At 35.5% G+C, this 23744-nt stretch overlaps 1 protein-coding gene across 2 annotated transcripts in view; it reads right to left on the reverse strand.

Annotated features, from left to right (window-relative positions):
• Positions 1-6862: 6862 nt before the first annotated feature.
• Klhl4 (kelch like family member 4) overlaps positions 6863-23744 on the reverse strand; it is an 89603-nt gene continuing 72721 nt past the window's right edge. For both annotated transcript variants that reach the window (XM_060374543.1, XM_060374542.1), the window contains exons 7-11: positions 19270-19494; positions 17203-17365; positions 14901-15113; positions 8875-9046; positions 6863-8391 (exon numbers count right to left, since the gene is read on the reverse strand). In XM_060374543.1, coding sequence (XP_060230526.1) covers positions 8332-8391; positions 8875-9046; positions 14901-15113; positions 17203-17365; positions 19270-19494 — 833 coding nt within the window. In that variant the 3' untranslated portion in view covers positions 6863-8331. The remainder of the gene's footprint in view (positions 8392-8874; positions 9047-14900; positions 15114-17202; positions 17366-19269; positions 19495-23744) is intronic.

The following is a 23744-nucleotide window of genomic DNA, read 5'->3' on the forward strand; positions in this document are numbered from 1 at the left end:
AGAACTAAAGAAGCTAAAAAGCAGCAATCCAAGTAATCCAATTAAAAAATGGGGAACAGAGCTAAACAGAGAATTCTCGACAGAGGAATATCAAATGGCAGAAAAACACTTAAAGAAATGCTCATCCTCATTAGCCATCAGGGAAATGCAAATCAAAACGACCCTGAGATATCACCTTACACCCATCAGAATGGCCAAGATGAAAAACTCAAGCGATAACACATGCTGGAGAGGTTGTGGAGAAAGGGGAACCCTGCTCCACTGCTTGTGGGAATGTAAACTGGTACAACCACTCTGGAAAGCTATCTGGCGCTTTCTAAGACAAATAGGAATAGTGCTTCCTCCAGACCCAGCTATACCACTGCTAGGTATATACCCAAAGTTTGTTCAATTACACAAAAAGGACACTTGCTCAACCATGTTCATAGCAGCTCTATTTGTAATAGCCAGAACCTGGAAACAACCCAGATGTCCATCAACGGTGGAATGGGTACAGAAATTGTGGTATTTTTATACAATGGAATACTACTCAGCAATCAAAAAGGAGGAAATCATGAAATTTGCAGGCAAATGGTGGGATCTAGAAAAGATCATTCTGAGTGAAATATCCCAGAAGGAGAAAGACAAACATGGGATATACTCACTTATATAGACCTATAAGATATGATAAACATAATGAAATCTATACACCTAAAAAAGATAATCAATTGAGCGGACATGGGGTAAGATGATCAATCCTCGTTTAGAAAGACAGATGGGATGTGCATTGAACGTATGACAGGAGTCTACTGAGCGCATCTGAAAGACTCTAACTAGCAGTGTTTTCAAAGCAAAGACTCATGACCAAACCTTTGGCAGAGTACAGGGAATCATAAGAAAGAAGGGGAGTTAGTCTGATGGGGAAAGGATAGGAGCTCCACAAGGACCAAATATATCTGGGCACAGGGTCTTTTCTGAGACTGACATTCAACCAAGGACCATGTATGGATATAACCTAGAACCTCCACTCAGATGTAGCCTGTGGTAGCTCAGTAACCAATTGGTTTCCCAAAGTGAGGGGAACAGGGACTATTTCTAACAGGAACTCGATGACTGGCTCTTTGGTCTCCCCACCCCCGAAGGGAGGAGCAGTCCTGTTAGGCCACAGAGGAGGGCTTTGCAGCCAGTCCTGAAGATACCTGATAAAACAGGATCAGATGAATGGGGAGGAGGTCCCCCCCATCAGTGGACTTGGAAAGGGGCACGGTGGAGATGAGGGAGGGAGGGAGGGAGGGACTGGGAGGGAATGAGGGATCGGGACACGGCTGGGATACAGAGTTAATAAAATGTAACTGATAAAAAAAATAAAATAAATTAAAAAAAAGAGAAAGAAATAGGGAAATACTGTGTCTCTACCATGAGTTGGAGTTTCTAGTGAGTGGAGCAGAGGTGGGGCAAGGGAAACCTGGAAAACTATTTTTTACAGGGCTGAGGGTAGAAATAGAGAGTATAACAGAAGAAAGAAGGCATGATATGAATCACCTATTGACAGAGTCTGGTAATTGGAATTCTGCCTCCTGGCTTTGGCAGATGCGGGTCTTATTCATAGTTCCATTTCTCAGAAACTGTCCTTGGCTGTCTCTGCAGGCTGGATGCTCTGAGCCTGAGAAGTAGATAGCAAGCTCCCTGCAACCTTGGGAACCAGACAGCAAACTTTGTTTGTGCTGTGATCATGTTCTCATTTAAAGCCCCTTTTTATAACCCACTTAGTTTTGATGATTTTCTTTTACTTCCCAACTAATTTCTGTCATATCTTTGTATCTATTTGTACAGTAATCTAGTGCTGTTCTGTGTTCATGGTTGCAATGGCTATATCATGTCCAGACTTCCCTCATCATAAACTTCCCCCATCCATTTTTTCATTTTTCATTTTGATGTGTATTACAGGATATAACAATTCTATCCACTAATTCTGCCATTTTCCCCATGTTTTTAATTGGATCCCATCATCATAAAGAGAAGGCCTTTGATTTAAAAAAAAAAGCATTTATTCACTGAGTTGCATAGCAGTTTATTGAAAGCCATTTCTAAACTAGAAACTGACAAGCATTGGGCATACTACAGTGAATAAAACCAAGAGTCATCTTTTGATTAGAGGAAGAGAATTAGCTGTTTCTTACTGACTTTGAGATTTTCTCAGTCAAACAAATTAATGTGCATTGGCTGTCCAGAATGCCATATGAGTTCGCAAAGACTTTCCGAGCCTCATTTTGCTAATGCTGAATTGGCAGAAACAAGACAAATGTAATTATGAAGATAAATGAAGGCATGGTCTTCAAAAGTCTGTGCCTGCTTTTTATATTTCAGGCCTATATTTGTAAATGTTGTTTTTATTTTCTCAGATGAGAGGATGAGATTCAAGCTTTATGAATACATTGCTTGGTCTGAGCCCAGAGTGATTCTATCTAACTATCCTGACCTAAGGCCTAGGCCTAGAAGTTTCTAGCTCACAACTCCTCCCCAAGCTGACCAATTGACACTGGCTTCTCTCTGCTTCTCACTGAATTGTTTTGTTTGGCAAAAAAAACTGCCTGTGAATTCCACAAACTCAATTGCATGAACTCAACTTCATTCAAGTGAATTGCACCAAACTTCCAGGAACTGTGCTGTACTCACAAACTCTACTGTACTGACTCCTCTCTCTCTCTCTTCCTCTATCTCTCTCTGCTTTCTCCTTTCTCTTTGGTTTCTTTTCTTTCTTCTCTCTCTCTGTCTCTCTGTCTCTGTCTCTCTGTCTCTCTGTCTCTCTGTCTCTCTCTCTCTCTCTCTCTCTCTCTCCTCTTAAGTATATTCTCTTTCTACTGTGTTCCTGTGACAGTTGCGTGTATCCTATCTCTGACTCATTCTGTCAAACCTTTCTGTGATTCACCACATTGTCTGCCCCCAATTAGAAGTCATTGTTTGGGATAAAAGGTACATATTAAATTCCAGCCAAAAGGATTAAAGGTGTACACTAAGGGCATATCTTTATTCTAGCAGGATGACACAGACCTGGATATTTGAATGTGATCTCTTGTGAGAGCAGCCATGTTGCTAGATTAAAATTCCTCTACATATTTTAAAGTAAACTAGTCTTGCTCTGAAAAACTGACATCCCACTGTATACTCCACTATAGTTCAATTTTTTCTATCAATTAAGTTTGCTTTTAGACAGTTTGCACGTGTGCAATACATATTCATCACTCCCACTTTTATCTTCTTACCACTTAGCACTCTTGTCAGAGCCTCTTCTCCTCACAAATTCATGTTTTGTGACTAACCAAAAGTTTTATAATTCCTCCTAGATCCACTCTTAGCTTTCTACCAACCCAACTTCATATCCTCTTTTTTTTTTTTCTTCTTCTAAAGCTAGTAAGTGGAATGTACTGTCTTTGGTTTGAGGTTACCTACCAGAGTGCAGTAAATCTACCAGGAGTCAAACTCTTAAAGAAAATGGACTTTCTTCTCACAGGAGTTATCTATGGCCAATTTTCCTTTGTTAGGGACTTTGTCCTCAAATTCTCCTTGCATGCTGAGACTTCATCTGACTTGAGCATGTTGTCACAAACACTGGGAGATGATATGTGTAACTCTCCCATCATTTTGAACATAGCATTTCATTGTAATAATCTATCACTTGCAGCTCTTACATATCTTTCTATCTCCTCTTCCTCCAAAAGTCCTGAGATTTGGGAGGCTGTAGTAGGATATAAATATACTATTTAGGGCAGAATATTCCACAGTCTCTTGTTTTCTGCATGTTGAAAGGTTACAGGTCTTACTGTTTACCACCATTTCCAACAAGAATAAGATTCACTATGAACTAATGAGATTAAAGTCAGAAGTTATTAGGAGTCCTTTTAGAAAAGTAGTAATAAATTCTCTCCTAAAGCCTATGATTTGTTTAGCCACAGATTGTTGGACTCAGTATTAGTGCCAGGTATACTGTCCATTTTGTAGAGTTGAAAGCAATCTAGTCAGAAACTATTTGGTTATTCCCTATAAAATTTGTGCTACTATTTCACCATTGGGCATGCCTTTCTAAGCCAGTCATAATGGTATTCTGCATGGCACACAACTGGATAAGAATGCTAAATAATTTTTTCTTCTGGTAGCCTGTGTAGCACCTTCCAGTACTTAAGATACTTGAGAATAGATATGAAGATACCAGGTCAGTACCAACTTGATTTTTCTGAAATTTCTGAATCGCATATGTAATACTGTCAGCAAGAGTCTTATTGTCAAGAGCTGCACAGAAGTGTAAACATAAGGAATGGTAATAGTCGGTAATGCTTAGGAATCTATACTATCCTGGACCAAACAACTCCAAAAAGGGTAACTCACTCAGTCCTGGCCTTGGACGTTTTTATTTCTTAGGCTGTGTTGTAGGGGTATTGTCACCCACTATCAGGTAACATCATTTATATTATCACACAAACATACATACACACACACACACATATACATACACACATATCAAGAAGCAACATTTTTTGTCTACTAAGTGCAACGTGTTTAAACACATGAGTTCATACACTTGTTAAAATATGTTAATTAGTGTCATTTTCTGTAGTGATTTGAATGAGAATGGCCCCATAGGCTCATGTGTTTGAATGCTTCATCTCCAACTGGTCCTCTGTTTTGGAAGGATTAGGAGATTTGTCTTTCTTGGAGTAGTTAAGTGTTTTTCACGGGAGGTAGGCTTTGATATATTTTTTTAAATTTTATATAAATTACAGTTTATTCACTTTGTATCCCACCTGTAGCCTCCTCCCTCATACCATCCCAATCCCCAACCACCCTCTCTCACTTCCTTTCTGCCCCTTTCCAAGTCCATTGAAAGGGGAGGTCCTCCTCCCCTTCCATCTGACCCTAGCTTATCTTCAGGACTGGCTGCAATGTCCTCCTTTGTGGCCTAGCAAGACTGCTCCTCCCTCTGGTGGGGGGGGAGGTCAAAGAGCCAGCCACTGAGGACAAGTCAGAGACAGTTCCTGTTCCCCTAACTATGGAATCCATTTGGATACTGAGCTGCCATGGGCTACTTCCCATCAGGGGTTCTAGATTATATCCATGCATGGCTTTGATATTTTAAAAGCCCATGCCAGGCTTAGTGTATTTCTTTGCCTGCTGCTTGCTGCCTGAGTAGCAGGATGTAAATCTCTGAGCTACTTCTCTAGTAACATGTCTGTCTGCATCCCTCTCATGATTAAAATGAACTAACCCTGTGAAACTGTAAGCGAGCACACAATTAAATATGTTCTGAGTCCCCTGTCAGTGGACTTGGAGAGGTGCATGGTAGGAGATGTGGGAGGGAGGCTAAGATTGGGAGGGAATGAGGAAGGGAGCTACAGCTGGGATACAAATTAAATAACCTGTAATTAATAAAAAAATTAAAAGTTAAAAAAATGTTCTTTTTTAAAAATTATCTTGGTCATGGTATCTCTTGACAGCAATAGATACTTCTCTACCCAAGTCTGCTTAAAAGAGCACTGATAGATGTTCTCAGCTAACACATGGAAAGAAGGGACTGTCTTCACTTCATTTCCCAGCTATGTTTCATTGAGGCAAATATAGCTATGCTTTTGTGTTTTAGGCTCTGTAGCTCTCTATCCTTATGGTTCATATGCATAGAAAGTTTTGGACTTCATTTTGCAGTTCATTGTAAGCTAGATTGGCTAAGCATACTTTTCAAATGGAGCTGTGAAGTGGTAGTGCTGTGCATCATATGCAGTTCTCCTAGAAGTCAATTAGTGTTTCAATGGAAGCAAAGCAAGCTGGCAAAAAAAAAAAAAAAAAAAAAAAAAGGTGATATTCCATGGGTACTTGTTTGACTAGGCTATAGTATGGGCACAGTTTGTTGATACCATGAAATCATTATCGTAACATTTCAAATCTGTAATAAACAACAGGCCATTTAAATTCTAATTTACAAAACTATACACAACCTTATTTAACATGGTACTTCAATGGGCTGGAGAGATGAATCAGCCATTAAAGGCTAGGCTTAAAACTAAACATATAAAACATTGTACTTCACTGTTCTGGTCATCTTCCCATATTTCACTGTAGGACCTTGCCGTAAAGAAATTCTCTGAGCTACCCTTGTCTATCCCTAGATCATAAACTTCTCATTCCAAAGTGATATTGCCCAGAGCCTATGAGGAAGGGTTACTTTCAAAGAAAGCCAGAAGAATGTGAACAGACTAGGCTTCCCGTCAAGCAGTTACTATTAAGTACAATAACATGTCTAACAGTCTATTTTTTTTTTTTTTGGTGGAACTTAATCACAAGAACAGTTTTCTCTGGGTCATTTCTAAAACCTCCTGTAAAACCAAAACTTTGAATAAATTAAGAAAAAAAATATTGTACTTCAAAACCAAAAGTATAAAACATGGTACTTCAAATGTTGTGATGTGGTTAAAGGCTGAGATGTTGCTACCTTTAAAATAATTTACAAAACAGTGTTAATCTAAAATATCTAACAAAGCTCTCACCAATGCTACTGTAAACAGCACTAATGAAACTCATTCAGTAACAAGGTAAATGGAATAATCATGAAAGACAGGACTAGCTGAGAAGAGGAGTGATGTTAGTAAAAGGAAGAAAAAAGAAGGTACTTAAAGTATACATATAATCAAAATACATTATGGACATGCTGGAAATGTGACAATGGAACTCATTATTATGTATAACTAATACATGCTAAAAAAAACATTAAAAATCCACCAAGGTCTTATGTGTGTTTTATAGCCTTTCTATATTACTCGATCTCACCTCTAGAAATGGAAAAATCTGTAGCTCTGTGTTGAGAATTACAGGCAAAATAAGAAACGAAGAAGGGAGCCTTTTATTAGCATTCAAATATTTTCACTATAGGGGCACTGCATCATTAGAAGGATCATTCAGCATGCACTGCATACATTCAAAATTCATAGTCTCTATAGCCAGAGGGAAAAGATTTTATTTAAATTTAGCTTGTCAAAGTACAAACACTTTTGTGAAACTTATGTTGTGATTTAAAAGAAAATTAATAGGTAACCATAGTTCATTTTATAAGGACCTCTCTGGAGTTTGTTGTTTGCTTTGATAGTCTACAGTACAAAATTCATTTAAAAGAATACATTATAGAAATTCTAAAATGGAACGCTTACTTGAATAGTTGACTTCATAAACAAGAATTTTCAATATTTCAACATATTGTTTCATCATTACATAGGATAAATGAAAATAAGTTTAAAATTTAAATGAAAATAGTAGTTGAAAGTTAAAATTTAAATGAAAAGACTCATAGTCTTTTTTATTTTTAAAAGTGTAGTTTTATAGTATACACATGTCCTTACCCTTTGCTACTGGGTAAACATGATTATGAAATTTAAAATAGTAAGTATTGATAGGTAACAGGAAATTATAGACTTGGCTGTGCATATTAAACATTTTGATGTTTCTAAGTGCTAATTTTGTATATCATTTTCTCAATTATAATCTTCTTTAGAATTGTTTAAATCATTTTTAACTTAATAGAAGGTGTTTCCAGAGAACACATTAAATGTTTGAAGAGTAAATTAATTTCTATGCACATGAGACCCACACATCCTAATGCTCAGGTCACAAGTATTTATCAATATGATATTCACTGTTTCAGAATATAGATTGTGAATTTTACTGCAAATGAATATACTAACACACCACATCATGAGATAGAAAATCTATACGTGTATTTTGGCAGATAGTTAACTGAAAATTATAGGTTTGTGGGAAGTTTGATATAGTGTGATTAGTATAGCAAATTACATCAATGAATGATCTGTTTCATCTTTGACAAAAAAAATCCTTTTTTTTTTTTCTTGGCAATGTGAGGTATTATTAGTTCTGTGAACTATTGTTTGAAATCCAGACTTTATGCTTTAAAATTTCTGTCGTTTTGTATTTTTGAATTAAGTTATTCCAGACAGTAGAGTACCTTTAGGGAAAAAAAAAATGTTTTTACTTCCCAGATCCTTACATGAAAATTGTTAATGCATTCATCACCTTCATATATTGCCCACAACAAAAATATTCATTAGGTGTTTTAAAATTTTGTGGTAATAAAGCTAAACATAGCCCATTAGGTTTCTCATTAGACTATTAACTGAGACAGTATATACACTTAACACTAACATGTTATTGACATTTAAGTCTTGTTTTCAGCCGTACAAATATTAATAGTTTCAACTCCACATGAGAATGATGCAACAAAATTTAGTTTGCTTATCAACTTCACAGAAGAGCTTTTTTTTTTCATTCTTGAATTAATTCCATTAGCTAATGGCAATTTCAGTGTAGCTTCACAACTACAACACATGCCCCAGCTCTTCCAATGTTCACAGGAACTTCCTACGGGAAAAATAAGAAAAGAAACACTGTCTTTACCATAACTCATAATGTTGGCATTCAAAAATACTTAACCTATTTTGACATAACTTTCACATTGTCTAAAATAATAATAATAATAATAATAATAATAACAATAATTGTAGCACAGATAATGGTAGACTGTAGAATGCTAATACATCATGTCTAGAGAATCAGTTGCTTTTGGATCAGTTTTACATTCGCAACAATTTCCTCAGTTGAAAAGGCACAATGATATTACTCAAAGATTTTGTGAGGATTTGGCATATATGGTTTTACTGCCATTCTCTGTGAATGAAACAGAGGTAGAGCTAAAAACAGAATCTAGGTTTCCTAAGTACTTGTTAACTATGAAAAGATCTAGTATGGCTGTACAAAGAATAATAAAAACTTAATTCAAAAATTATGCTTTAAAATCTTTCTTTAAATTCTGAAATATACAAATTTGATTTTTTACAAGAATACCTCTTTCCATTCATCTTTCTGAACATCATACGATTCAACAGTATTCAAATAAGTATGACCATCATATCCACCAACCACATAGAGTTTGTCTCCAAGGGGGCATACTGCAACAGCATCTCGAGGAACACTCAAAGGTGCTATATTTGACCACGAGTCACTTTTTGGATCATATCTTAAGAGATTTAGGAAGACAAATGGAAAATTAAAATGCAGTAAAGTTTCAATGAAATGACAGAGATTAATAAAATGTGTACTAATGTAAAACACAGTTAAGAAACATTATAACTACTATTCAAGGTAAAAGAATTTTCATCAAAGAACATGTACATGACATAACACTCTCGTCACAAGAGGGCGCAAAAAGCATATATAAAGAAAAGAATGCACTTCTTTCTGTCCCCTTTCTCATATGATATAAAAAGAGCATTAAAACCTTCTGTAAGAAAAATTTCTGCAACATTGAAGCACATGTTAAAAATATATAACACTAAATATAAAAAGTGTGAAATATATCTAAATCAATTTAATCATATGAAATAACTCTCTAATCATGCTGACGCATTTGTAAAAGCACACTTAAAGTGTTTTCTCAGGGCTGGAGAGATGACTCAGAAGTTAAGAGCACTGGCTGCTCTTCCAGATGTCCTGAGTTCAGTTCTCAGCAGCCACATGATGGTTCAAAATAATCTGTAGTGAGATCTGGTATCCTCTTCTGGCATGTAGCTGTATATGCAGACAGAATACTGTATATGTAATAAATAAATAGATTTTAAAGAAAGAAAGTATTTTTCATATATTACCTTACATTAACTTACGTATATTTGTATTACCTCCCTTAAAATCAGGCTCTAAGAGCAACAATCAATAAATCAGACCTCATGAAACTGAAAAGCTTCTGTGAAGCAAAAGACAATGTTTTCAGAACAAAACGACAGCTTACAGACTGGGAAAGCATCTTCACCAACCCTATATCTGACAGAGGGCTGATATCCAGCATATATAAAGAACTAAAGAAGTTAAAAAGCAATAAATCAAGTAATCCAATTAAAAAATGGGGTACAGAGCTAAACAGACAATTCTCTGTAGAGGAATATAGAACGGCCGAGAAACACTTAAAGAGATACTGAACATCCTTAGCCATCAGGGAGATGCAAATCAAAACGACCCTGAGGTTTCACCTTACACCCATCAGAACGGCTAAGATGCTGGAGAGGTTTTGGAGAAAGGGGAGCCCTCCTACATTGCTGGTGGGAATGTAAACTGGTACAACCACTTTGAAAGTCAATCTGGCACTTTCTCAGACAATTAGGAATAGTGATTTCTCAAGATCCAGCTACACCACTCCTAGGCATATACCCAAAATTTGCTTAAGTATACAACAAGGACATTTGCTCAACCATGTTTGTAGCAGCTTTATTTCTAATAGCCAGAACCTGGAAACAACCCAGATGTCCCTCAATGGAGGAATGGATACAGAAATTGTGGTATTTTTACACAATGGAATACTACTCAGCAATAAAAAGCAAGGAAATCATGAAATTTGCAGGCAAATGGTGGAACCTAGATAAGATCATTCTGAGTGATGTATCCCAGAAGGAGAAAGGCACACATGGTATTTACTCACTCATATAGTCCTATAAGATATAATAAACATAATGAAATCTATACACCTAAAGAAGATAAACGAGAAAGAGGACCCGGGGTAAGATGATCAATCCTCACTTAGAAAGACAAATGAGAGGTGCATTGGATGTACGAGAAAACAAGTAACAGGACAGGAGCCTACCACAGAGGGCTCCTGAAAAACTCTACCTAGCAGTGTATCAAAGCAGATACTAAGACTCATAACCAAACATTAGGCAGAGTGCAGGGAATCATATGAACGAAGGGAGAATTAGTATGACATGGAAAGGATAGGAGCTCCACAAGGACCAAATATATCTGGACACAGTGGGCTTTCCTGAGACTGACACTCCACCAAGGACCATGTATGGATATAACCTAGAACCTCTGTTCGGATGAAGCACGTGGTAGCTCAGTAACCAATTGTTTTTCCATAGTAAAGGGAACAGGGACTATCTCTGATAGGAACTCAATGGCAGACTCTTTGACCTTCCCACTCCAAAAGGGAGGAGCAGTCCTGGTAGGCCACAGAGGAGGACTTTGCAGCCAGTCCTGAAGATACCTAATAAAACAGGGTCAGATGAAAGGGGAGGAGGTTCTCCCCAATCAGTGGACTTGGACAGGGGCAGGGAGGAGATGAGGGAGGGAGGGAGGTTTTGGGACGGAATGAGGGAACAGGATACAGCTGGATACAGAGTTAATAAAATATAACTAATAATAAAAATAAAAAAATCATTAAAAAAAGAAAATGGTAAGAGAAAACAAGTAACAGGACAGAAGCCTACTGCAGAGGTCCTCTGAAAGAGTCTACCTAGCAGTGTATCAAAGCAGATACGGAGACTCATAACCAAACCTTAGTCAGAGTGCAGAGGATCATATGAAAGAAGGGGGAGTTAGTATGATCAGAAGAGGACAGGAGCTCCACAAGGATAAAATATATGAGGGCACAGGAGACATCTATGAGACTGTTTCTCCAACCAAGGACCATATAAGGATATAAACTAGAACCCCTATTTGGATGTAGCCCATGGTAGCTTAGTAACCAAGTGGGTTTTCCCTAGTAAGGTGAACAGGAACTATTTCTAACATGAACTCAACGACTGGCTCCTTTACCTCCCCCCTCTTGAGGGAGGAACGAACTTGCTAGGCCACAAAGAAAGACATGGCAGCCAGTCCTGTATATACCTGATCGTATATATATGATATATCAGATGGGGAGGACCTCCCCTAGCAGTAGACTTGGAGAGAGGCAGGGAGGAGTTAAGGGAGGGAGGGTGGGGTTGGGAGGGAATGAGGGAGGGGGCTATGGCAGGGATACAAAGTGTGATTAATATAAATATAAAATTAAAATTAAAAAAGAAAGAAAATGTAAAAAAATAAAATAAAATTTTAAATAGGTATCTAAAATATACCATTTTAATTTGTATCTGAATTTAATATCAATTCAATAATATTTAATACTCTCAGAAAACTATAAATCAAGACAATTTCTAAGTAGTTCATATATTATTGAATGCCATTACTGTACCACCTCAAATTTTTATAGTATGTTGGTATCTAGAACAAAAAATATTTAAAATAGCATTGCTACTCTCCCTGTTTCTCCTTTTTTCAGTCAGTCTATAAACACACATTCATAACTACATATTACTTCTAATGGAAATGTCTATTGATCTTGAAAACACAAGATAATTAATCATGATAGAATAATTGGGAGTAATTTTTTAACTTCTTGAACTACACTTTGAAATTCATTTCTACAAAAAAATGAACTCCTATGGTTTGGGAACTTTCTAATTTAAATGCTTACATGTTAAATAATACTTTGAGAATCCAAAATATTTGGGTAAATCAACCATTTTTTTCAACAAATAATAAAAAAAATAAAACATTTTTTGTACTAATTAGTAATTGTCAATTAAACACAAACGGGAATCACCGAGAAAGTGAAGACCTCAATTGAGGAATTGTGTTAGTTAGATTTTGGCATATAATAATGTCTGTGGGTATTTTCTAGATTAATGCTTAGGTGCTACCCATTTTGGTCTGTGCTGTCACAGGGCAGATGGGCCTAGGGTACATAAGAAAACATGCTTAGTAAGACTTAGGGGACAATCAAGTAAGCAGTGTTTTTCCATGGTCTCTGCTTCAGTTCAAACACCCCAGTTCTTGCATTAGTTCCTGACATGGTTTCCTTGATAGATTATAAAGGTATAAACCAAAATAAATGCTTTTCTCCACTTAGTTTTGGTCAGTGTTTTCTCACAGTAGAAGAGAAACAAACCAGAAAATGAGAAACCCCTTTCTTTACTTCAGTGGCTTTAAATGTATGTGAGGGTGTTTGTCTGTCTGTATGTGTGTGCAGGCATGCGAGTGTGCATGTAAGTGTGGGTATTGTGTATTTCTGTTTGTGTTAGCAAGAAACTTTCTTTTATTTTTTACATTAATTACGTTTTATTCACTTTCTATCCCAGCTCTAGCTCCCTTCTTCATTCGCTCCCAATCCCACACTCTCTCCCTCATCTCCTTCCATGCCCCTCTCCAAGTCCACTATAGAGGAGGTCCTCCTCCCCTTCCATCTGACCCTAGTTTATCAGGTCTCATCAGGACTGGCTGCAATGTCCTCCTCTATTCCCTGGAATGACTGCGCCTCCCTCGGGGGGTGGGTTGGTCAAAGAGCCAGCCACTGAGTTCATGTCAGAGACAGTCCTTGTTCCAATTACTATGGTATCCACTTGGATACTGAGCTGTCATGGGCTATATCTGAGCAGGGGTTCGAGGTTATATCCATGAATGGACCTTGGCTGGAGTATCAGTCTCAGAAAAGACCCCTGTGCCCAGATATTTTGGTTCTGTTGCTCTCCTTGTAGCGCTTTTGTCCTCTCCAGGTCTTACTAACATCCCCTTCTTTCATATGATTCCCTGCACTCTGCAAAATGTTTGGTTATGAGTCTCAGCATCTACTTTGATACATTGCTGGGTAGAGTCTTTCAGAGGTTCTCTGTGGTAAGTCCTGTTTCTTGTTTTTTTCCTTCTTCCAATCCCATTGTCTTTGTAAGTGAGGATTTAGCTTCTTTAGGTGTACAGATTTTATTATGTTTATCCTATATTATACGTCTAGTATCCACTTATAAGTGAGGGTATACCATGTGTGTCTTTCTACTTCTGGGGTATGTCACTCAGAATATCTTTTCTAGTTCCCACCATTTGCCTGCAGGGCTGAGTGATCAAAGAGCAGTGATCCAAGTTCATTATAGAGACAGCTCCTCTTCCTATCACTTGGAAATCCACATGGAGACTGAGCTGCTAATTGGCCACAACTTAGTAAGGGGTCTATCTCCTCTCCATGCATGGTCCTACATGTGTGCATCAGTCTCTGCATGACCCCTTGTGCTCATATCCTTTAGCATTGTTGGTCTCTTTGTTCAGCTTCTGTCCCCTCTACATCTCTCCATTCCCACCCCTCTCTTCTTCCATAAGACTCCCTGTGTTCTGCCCAAAGTTTGACTATGAATCTCAGCATCTGTTGTGATCTCCTGTTGGGTGAATCATTTCAGAGGACCCTCTATAGCAGGCTCCCATCCTCTTTCCTCTCATCCACCCTTTCTGGTGTCTATATGTTTGACTTTTTTAAAACTATTTTTGTGCCTACACATGCTGTCTACTTTAAAAAGGAATGCAGACAGATGTTTTTTATTTTAAGCAACAAATCATGCTATTTATCTGAATCAATATTGTCCAATCAAAGAACTTAGCTTTGAGCAAGGAAATATTTTTGCAGTAAGTAAGGTCAGAAAATTAATTTTGTTTGAAAATTCTGCCTATATTTCTTTATATCACTTTTAAAATAATTTTGAGGATCAGGTTGAGTTTTAAACAGTAAACTTAATTTGATTTCAATCCAATGAGTTGATTGATATCTTTTCATAAAGTGTCCTTACTCTTTTATCTCTTTTGTGCCACTACTTTATAATGTAACTAAAGTAAATAGTTATACATCATGATGCTTTACACTGAATTTTATAGACATGTGCAAAATACTTTTTGTCTAAGCATGACTGCACAATGTTACAAAGAGTGAATATACTTAAAAGAGTAACATATTAAGGGATTACATTCTGGTAGTTTCAACTTTTTTTCATTAAAAAAAATCTAAATAAGTACATCCATAAAACTTACCTTTGCAGCCAGTCCTGAAGATACCTGATAAAACAGGGTCAGATGAAAGGGGAGGAGGTCCTCCCCAATCAGTGGACTTGGAAAGGCCCAGGGAGGAGATGAGGGAGGGAGGGTGGGGTTGGGAGGGAATAAGGGAGTGAGATACAGCTGGGATACAGAATTAATAAATTGTAACTAATAATAATATTAATAATAATAATAATAACAAAAGATAAAAACCTTACCTTTCCACACAGTCAGAAAGCCTGGAGCAATGGTTAGGAGCAGGGGCATCATGACCTCCTACAACATACAAGTATCCATTGTGTGTTGCTACCCCTACACCTCCACGTCTTTTGGACATGGGAGCACACAGACTCCACTTGTTAGTGTGAGGATCAAAGTACTCCATTGATTTGAGGCAGGAACTTCCATCACGCCCACCAATAGCATATAGCCTAGAAGAAATATAGGCATATATACATACCTATGTATGTGTGCATATTCACATAAAATTTATGCACAGAAATGAGAAGGAAGGCATTCTTTTACTTTCTCACAATTATAATTCATGTTCTATTTCATCACTATTTGTAACAGAACAGCTGTGGTTTGTGAATGGGTACTTATCTGTGGAACCTGATCCAACCTAGCCTATTCCAGATATCTCTCTTTCATTTTTGTTAATGTAAATTTCATGAAACACTAAAAGGCCCAGGAAACAAGTGTGTGCAGAAAGCCAGAAGATATCAAATGGTTTTGCACATGTCCCAACAATCATTTTCAACAAAGTTACATTTATATGTTATCTAACTGCTTCATTTCACACTTTCTGTCATGTGCAAATTAGTTAGTATGAAATATTTTTCTTAAAAGATATTGATATAAATCAACTAAGGAAACAATATAATTGAGAAGGTGGATTATCATTAGGAAGAAAATGTAGCTATTACACTTTCCTTAGTGACTTACGAATGTCAAGTATTTTGATATATAATACTTTAATTTAAATTTCACCCTTTAATAATAAGATGATAAACATTTACTAAACCATACGCTTGCAACATTCTTTCACACTGAATTTGAACTTCAGAAACTCAATAAAACAAATTGAAATAATTTCAAGTTGATTTGAACCAATAGGTTGTATAGAGGAGATTATGGAACTGAAACACTTGATATCCTCAGGTTAGATCAGTCAGTCATTTTACGATTGTGTGAAATCCCAGTATATTATGGATATTGACCCTCTTTCTGCTGTAAAAATTTTCTATTTGTTCTTCTGTTGAGTTTTAAAATATCCTTGTGCTGATATTTTTTTACTGTGTTTATCTATTTGCTCAGGTACCGGTTTTATGTGTAGTCAGAGTACAAAGTATAGAGTAACATAGCTGTTTCAGACACTGACTACCCTATTGTATGAAATTCCTATCATGTAAGCTATTCTTGAGTGGTGTCATGTCCCTGAAAATATAGATATAAGTAGCATTATACAGACTAAGCATGTTATTTTTAGTAATGCATATGTATATACATACATGAATGTGAAAAAAATAATAAAAGAAGCCATAAATTTGAAAGAGAAAATAAAAGGACTATGGCACACTTTTAAGGGAAGGAAGAAATGATGTAACTGTATCATAATATCAACAATAGGAGAAAAAATTAAATGAATTCATTGAGTAGAAGCATCATTAACTTTAGTTAATTAGGTTGTTCTCAGAGGACTAGGGAAAAAAGTAAAGTTTTAGAGGAAAAACAGATGGAATTCAATAATTCTGAACCTTTTACTATTGGAAGAGATATTGCTAAACAAAAACTTATCTGATTTATAAACATAAACAGACAAATTATTTTATAAAGTTACAGTTTATAATGCAAAACTTAGGGTAAATTGGAAATGATTATCTGCTATAGTGTTCCTCAAATGTATGTATGTACAGTTTTCCTAATGATCTCATTAAAATGCAGATTCTGACTCTTTTGAGTTAGGGCTAAGATGCAAAATTTATCCATAAGAATACTTATGTTTCTTGTCCCAGGACCAAAATTTGAAAAAGAGAGTCCACAAAATATTTTTAAAAGTACTTATCCAAGTGAGTTCCATAGTAATGGGAAGAGGGACTGCCTCTGACATAATCTGATAGGCCCGTTCTTTGATCACCTCCCCCTGAGGGGGGAGCAGCCTTACCAGGCCACAGAAGATGACAATGCAGTCATTCCTGATGGGATCTGATAGACTAAGATCAGAAGGAAGGAGAGGAGACCTCCCCTATCAGTGGACTTGGGGAGGGGCATGTGTGAAGAAGGGGGAGGGAGGGTGGGACTGGGAGGGGAGGAGGGAGGGGCTTATGGGGGGATACAAAGTGAATAAACTGTAATTAATAAAAAATAAAAAAGATATAAAAAAAGAAAAAAAAGCAGAAGAGATAAAGTAAAAAAACAAAAAAAGTACTTATTTTAAATAGCTATTGTCCATTGTAGTGAAAAGAAATTTCCACCAAATAACTTTTATAGTTTCTACTAAGGTTGCCAAGTTAAACTTACTTGTTGTTTAATGCAACAACTCCAACTGTACTTCTGGGAGTTGACATGCTGGCCACGTAATTCCACTGACGTCCATCAGGATCCCATCTTTCTACAGTATTTAGATAACTCCATCCATCGTGACCTCCAACAGCATACATTGGTCCTTCAAGTGTGGCTACGCCTAAATAACAAAGTATGAGGGCTCACTTAGGTATGCCTTATTCAATACATGTATTTTCACTTTACAGTTAAACTGTTTAAAAAACTTTCTATTTGGTATCTGAAATAGTTTTCTGTTCATATAATACTTTATTGATTCTTCTATGAGGTCAAATATGGTTTAATTATCATTAAAAATTCAACTGATCACTATATATCATGGAAAGCTATCATTCCTGTATCATTAAAATCAACAGAAGTAGTTGAGTATAGTATCAGGAAAGCAATTAAAATGGAAAGTAACATTTTTTCTGATATAATTTCTACACTGTTCATTAATGCATACACATACAGGCTAGGATAATTAAGATAAGACAAACCACTACTCTCAACCTAAATGTGGAATGACCTTTCATTCCGTATTTGAATACAGAGTTAAAATTATTTTCTAGATATTATTCAGTAAGCATCTAACTTCAAGAATTATCTGGAAGTTTTTGATAGAAATTATGAATGATCCTTTTCTGCCCCCCGGGACTCTGGGAACTGACCTTTTCGTTCACTTTCATCTTAACCAGAATCTCATTGTGTTTTTCACCCATCTCATATGTGATTATTAACATCTGTTAGAATGTAATTCTAATTTTAATTTTAATTTTATTAAGTACAGTTTATTCACTTAGTATCGCAGTGTTGTCCCCTCCCCCTTCCAATCCCAATCCCACTATCCCTCCCTCTTCTTCTCCTATGCCTCTCTCCCTGTCCAATGACAGGGAAAGTCCTCCTCCCCTTCCATCTGACCCTAATCTATCAGGTCTCGTCAGGACTGTCTTCATTGTCTTCCTCTGTGGACTGGTAAGGCTGCTCCCTCCTCATGGGGAGGTGATCAAAGAGCCAGGGCCTGAGTTCATGTCAGAGAAAATCCCTGTTCCCCTTACTAGGGTACCCTTTTGTACACTGAGCTGCCATGGGCTACATCTATGCAAGTACTAGGTTATCTCCATGCATGGTCCTTGTTCGTAGTATTAGTATCACAAAAGAACGCTGTGCCCAGATTTTTTGGTTCTGTTCCACTCCTTGTAGAACTCCTGTCCCCTCCAGGTCTTTCTCTCTCCCCTTTCTTTCATAAAATTCCCTGCACTCTGCCCATAGTTTGGCTGAGTCTCCACCCAGCAGGGTATCAAAACAGATGCTTGGATGGTATTTTTAAAAGCTTTCTTTTATGTCTCTACAGGATAAGCACATGTATAAGAATTACACTGATATAACAGATAATAACTACACTGTGTACAATTTAGCAGAAATAATTTCTCAAGACAAATGAGAAGAAAATTCCATTCCTAGAACTGACATTTAGAAGCCCTAAGAAAGTTTATTGAGCTAATTAAGAGAAATGATTCCACATCTAAAAGTGGGTACTGATCTTTCCAAAGACTGGATGAGTTCAGTTCTAGAACTTATGTCTGGTAGCTCTCAACTGCATGAGATCTGACATCCTTTTCTGATCTCTCAGATACCATTCATATTTTTATAAACCCACACATAGACAAGTTTGGTTACACATGATTTTAAAAAGAAACCTAAAATGTTTATTATGTAAAAGAACAGTCAAGTACTCTATTTTTCAAATACTATAATATTTAATACACATGGAACTTCGGATGATGAAAAGTGTACTGTGACAAATATTCCGAAGAATTAAAGTTCCCCGTCATTCTCCACTACATCATCCCCTATTGTTGGTAGAAGTGACATGGAATTAAAATATAATTTATGTTTCCATGAGAATTTCAGGTTAGCTTAACCTTTCCAGAATTTTGAAGCTTCTGTGAATTATTGAATAACTCCTCATAAACTGCAGCTGGATCTAGTTTTAAAAATGTTCCTGTACATTTTTGAGAAGTTATATAGCTTTAAATATCTTACCTAATCCATGCCTGTGTGTTGACATAGGAGGCATCACAACCCAGGTTTTGTTAACTGGATTAAAACATTCCACAGTATTCAAAGTTTTTAAGCCATCTCTTCCTCCCACAACATAAAGTTTATTATCAACAACTGCAACTCCAAACTGAAGCCTACGGCCGCTCATATTGCCAATATGGATCCAACTGTTGGTTCTGAGGTCATACTTCTCAATTGTAGTGGTACCTGTTAAAGATGTAATTAAAAATGATAAGACGATGCTAAGATTCTGAATTGGCTTATTTCATGTTGTGTGTTCTAATTTACGGTATAGCATCAGTGAAGAGAGCTCAAATTAATTTAAGTATGTCAGATGACAGTAATTTAAAGGCTAGGAGTGATAACTCTACCACTTTCTGGGTTAAAATGGAAGATTGAGAAGAAAAGTGTTAAAGTATGTGGCTTATGTCAATAAAATATGAAGTTCGTGCTAATAATAAATATAACATGAAGTACGATAAAATAAAATTGTGGCTATATTACTAGTAGTATTAACACAGGTCTCAAACATGCCTACAAAAAAAAACCCTTGTCTTGGATTCTATTATTTGTATATACTTAAAGTTTTAATTATGATAATAATTCTTCAATTTTACATTTTTCTACAACTGAAGGATTTCTTTGTTGAGTGTATTTGTGTGTGTACTGATTTAAAATGAATTAAGTTTCAGATAATTGACTAAATAATCAGATATTAAAATTCCTTTCAAGTAAATTTTTTACATTGTTTCTCAAAATGTTATGTGAAGAATTGTAGGTAAAAGTATAGAATTCTGAGGAATTACCACATTGATGGAGGTTTTTATTTATACTTCTGAAATGTCAATTTAGTGAAGTAAAATACTCTCAACAATACAATAGTAAATTCTTACTCTTACTTTAATGAATTTTTAGTTTTTATAAACAATGCATTTTGTCATTCATCAAAGTCACTGCAGAATATTTTCAGTTAAGGTAGATTTTTCACAATGGCTTGCCCTCTCATTAAAAAAAATGAAAGTGAAAGTTGATCAAATTTGTTTTCATTCCTATAGTTTACTGAAGCCAGTGAATTGATGTTTCAGGGAAACATCATTAATGATGATTTATCAGTAATTACACAATTATCCTAATTGTATAAAATCAATCACAAGGATAACTAACACACTTTCCATGTTCTGTTTTCTGATAGATTTGTGGGAAAAATAATTCATTGTAACAATGAAGATAAAGTTAACATCTGCAAAAATGTCATTGACAGTTGTATGGCTATAGTCTAGGGCCATAAAAAGGCAAACCTTCAACTGAGCATATATTACCTCTAGCTAATTTATTTTAGTTTAGGTCATCTTATCTTCACTAAGCATATTTAAATAGTACATTTAAAACAGAAAGAGATACAAATTTATGCATGGCTTCACATGTTTTCTGTGAATGTTTTTGTTTCTATTTAATCCAATTTTCACTAAGTTTTCTTCTGATCTATTTTAGTGAAAACTATCACAGCCAATTTAGATTAGAATTCAAAAGTAAGCTGTGCTAATTATTAACAATACAGAGTAATAGAAAACTGATAGATTAGGATATTACACAAAGATTCATTAATTAACAATCAAAAAAATTGAACTTGAAATATTTAATTATCTGCGTTGTGCCAGGTCATTTTTCTATGGCATTAGGCTAGCTACAGAAAAAATTTTTAACTTTATTACAATCATAAAAGTTTTGAATAGTAGTTAAGTAACTTGAACTATAAAGATTTTCTCAGTTTCTTACTCACTGTAACTGAAAATTCATTCAAAATTTAAAATTTGGTTCTCATCTTGATTATAGTTTTCTGATGGTTCTTTTATGATACATTGTACTCATTAAAGTTAGCTTTAGATATGTATGTGATAATTGTATTTAATTAAGTAGTTTTATATTGATCACATTATACAGAAACAAAATTAAGTAACAGAGCACTATATTCCTGGATATTAAAAAGTAAAATTTCAAAAAACATCTTTAAGGAAAATTCAATAACATTCTGTAATGCAAGGGATATGTAGTAATGTGAAAAACTGTACTGATAGAGGCTTTTTCAATATAATGCTTTGTTTGCATAAGTGAATGCTACCCTTTACATATGTTGTCCTTACTACTTAGATTTTTATATCTAATTCTTTACTGTTTTACTATTGTTCTTAAGTGCTCACACTGGTTTTTCAAGAACTAGTAGGAAGAGTTTTGCAGCTATCCTTTCTAGAAGAGTGGCAATAGAGATAAAGGAACATATATGTTTAGTAAGAATCCATTCAACAACATTTCAAGATTATCTAATCTTAAAATGCCCAAAGTCAAAGTGATTGAATCACTTCCAGCTTTATGGTGAAACTTATATTTTTCAAAAGATACTCAAAACTACTAACTCATTATTTTCCCAACAGTCTTAAATTTATTTTAGTTTAGGTCATCTTATCTTCACTAAGCATATTTAAATAGTACATTTAAAAGAGAAAGAGATACAAATTTATGCATGGCTTCACATGTTTTCCATAGAGCTTTTGGTTTGTTTGTTTTTTGTTTTGTTTCTGTCTACCAAAAACTCAGAAAGAGGCCCTAAAAATGACAGGTTTCCCACACTGAACTGTGGTAACTGAAACAGGTTACAAAATTTTCTATTTCATTTATTTGTAGAATCAGGCATGAAGCTGGTTATGCTTATAACCACTTTTTGTTAAAAAATTCTTTTAAGTTTAAAATAGCAAAAAGACTACAAAATAGAAGGAAATACAACAAACATGCACACACACAAAAATGTATATATTGTACCAGAGAAATGGTTCAGTGTGTAAAGGTGCTGGCAACTAAGTCTGATGGCTCAAGTTTGATCCCAAGGAGAAAACAGATGCCTGTAAATCATATCCACATGCACACTCTGACATACATGTGCTCACCCACATACTTAATGGATAAAATAAACAAATACCTTAACACTTAAAATTGTTTCTATATTGCAGATGGTGTCTTTACACATATCACAAACTAGAATCAGAGTTTATATTTCAAAAGTAGAACAGTATCCTGGCATGTATAATGCCCTGAACAGACTGCGAGGACAGAAAGAAAAATATCATAAGGAATGATAGTTGCATTTCTATTTTGCACTTAGTATGTTTGGCTTTTAATTTAAGTACTATGAAGCTGTAAATGTTATTCTATTCAGTGCATATAATGGTTCATGTCTGTAATCTCAGTACTTGGGCTGATGCAGGAGGATTGCCATCACCTTTAGGTCAATCTAGTGTATGGAAGCAAAACTAAACCAAAAGGTGAAAAACAAAGCATTAAAAAAAGCAATAAAATACCAACCTTTCAAACTGAAATTATTGTATCGTATAATATTTGTTATTTTCTGAAGAACACTATTTGTATGAAGTAATTCAACAATATTGGAAATCTAAATCCCATTTACAATCTACTTTTCAGAAGTGTTAAATTTAAAATATATGTATATATATATGTATGTATATATATATATATATAATTTTGTTTTGTTTTGTTTGAAACAGTGTTTCTCTGTGTGGCTCAGACTGTCCTAGAACTTGTTCTGTAGACCTCAAACTCAGAGATCTCTGCTTGTCTCTGCCTCCAAAGTGCGGGAATTAAAGTAGTGTGCCACCACTACCTGTTTTTTTTTTTTTCCCTAGAGATCATATGTTGAAAAAAATTAGTCTATAATATGACAATCTTTAGAGGTGTTTGAATTAGAATAACTGATAAATGATGAAATATTACCCTTACAAATAAACTAATTCTGCTCTCACAAGTTATCATGAGAGCAGAAATAGCAAGTAAAAATGGACAACATTTATAAGAAGCGATAACATATGAAGAAAATAAAACCGTGAATAAAAATAAATTACATTATATGTATGTATAAAAGTGTCACAATGAAACTATTGTATTATACAGTTAATGGACACTAATAAAAATTAGTGTTGCTCCTATATATGTTTTTTTTTTCTATTTTCACTTTCTTTTTTGTTATTCTACTTTCCACCATGTTAGACTTCCAGCTGTATTTTTTTTTTTAATTTCCAGTATTTCAAAATTTCCAGACTCGGCCTTTTTTATTAATTTATTTACTTCAGAAAAAAATAGTTTTTCTTTCCCTTATTCTGTACTTGGGGTTTTCTTTTTTAAGTTAGATTTTTATTTTCTTATATTAATTACAACCAAAGACCATTCATGGTTATAACCTAGAACCCCTGCTTAGATGTAGCCCATGGCAGCTCATTATTCAAGTGGGTCCTTAGTAAGGGGAACAGGGACTGTCTCTGACATGAACTCAGTGGCAGTCTCTTGGATCACCCCTCCCCCCATCCTCCATGGGAGGAGCAGCTTTGCCAGGCCACAGAAGACAACAATGCAGCCAGTCCTGATGACACCCGAGAGGCTAGGGTCAGATGGAA

The sequence above is a fragment of the Meriones unguiculatus genome, chromosome X, assembly GCF_030254825.1.
Source record: "Meriones unguiculatus strain TT.TT164.6M chromosome X, Bangor_MerUng_6.1, whole genome shotgun sequence".
In the NCBI taxonomy this organism is placed as follows: domain Eukaryota; kingdom Metazoa; phylum Chordata; class Mammalia; order Rodentia; family Muridae; genus Meriones; species Meriones unguiculatus.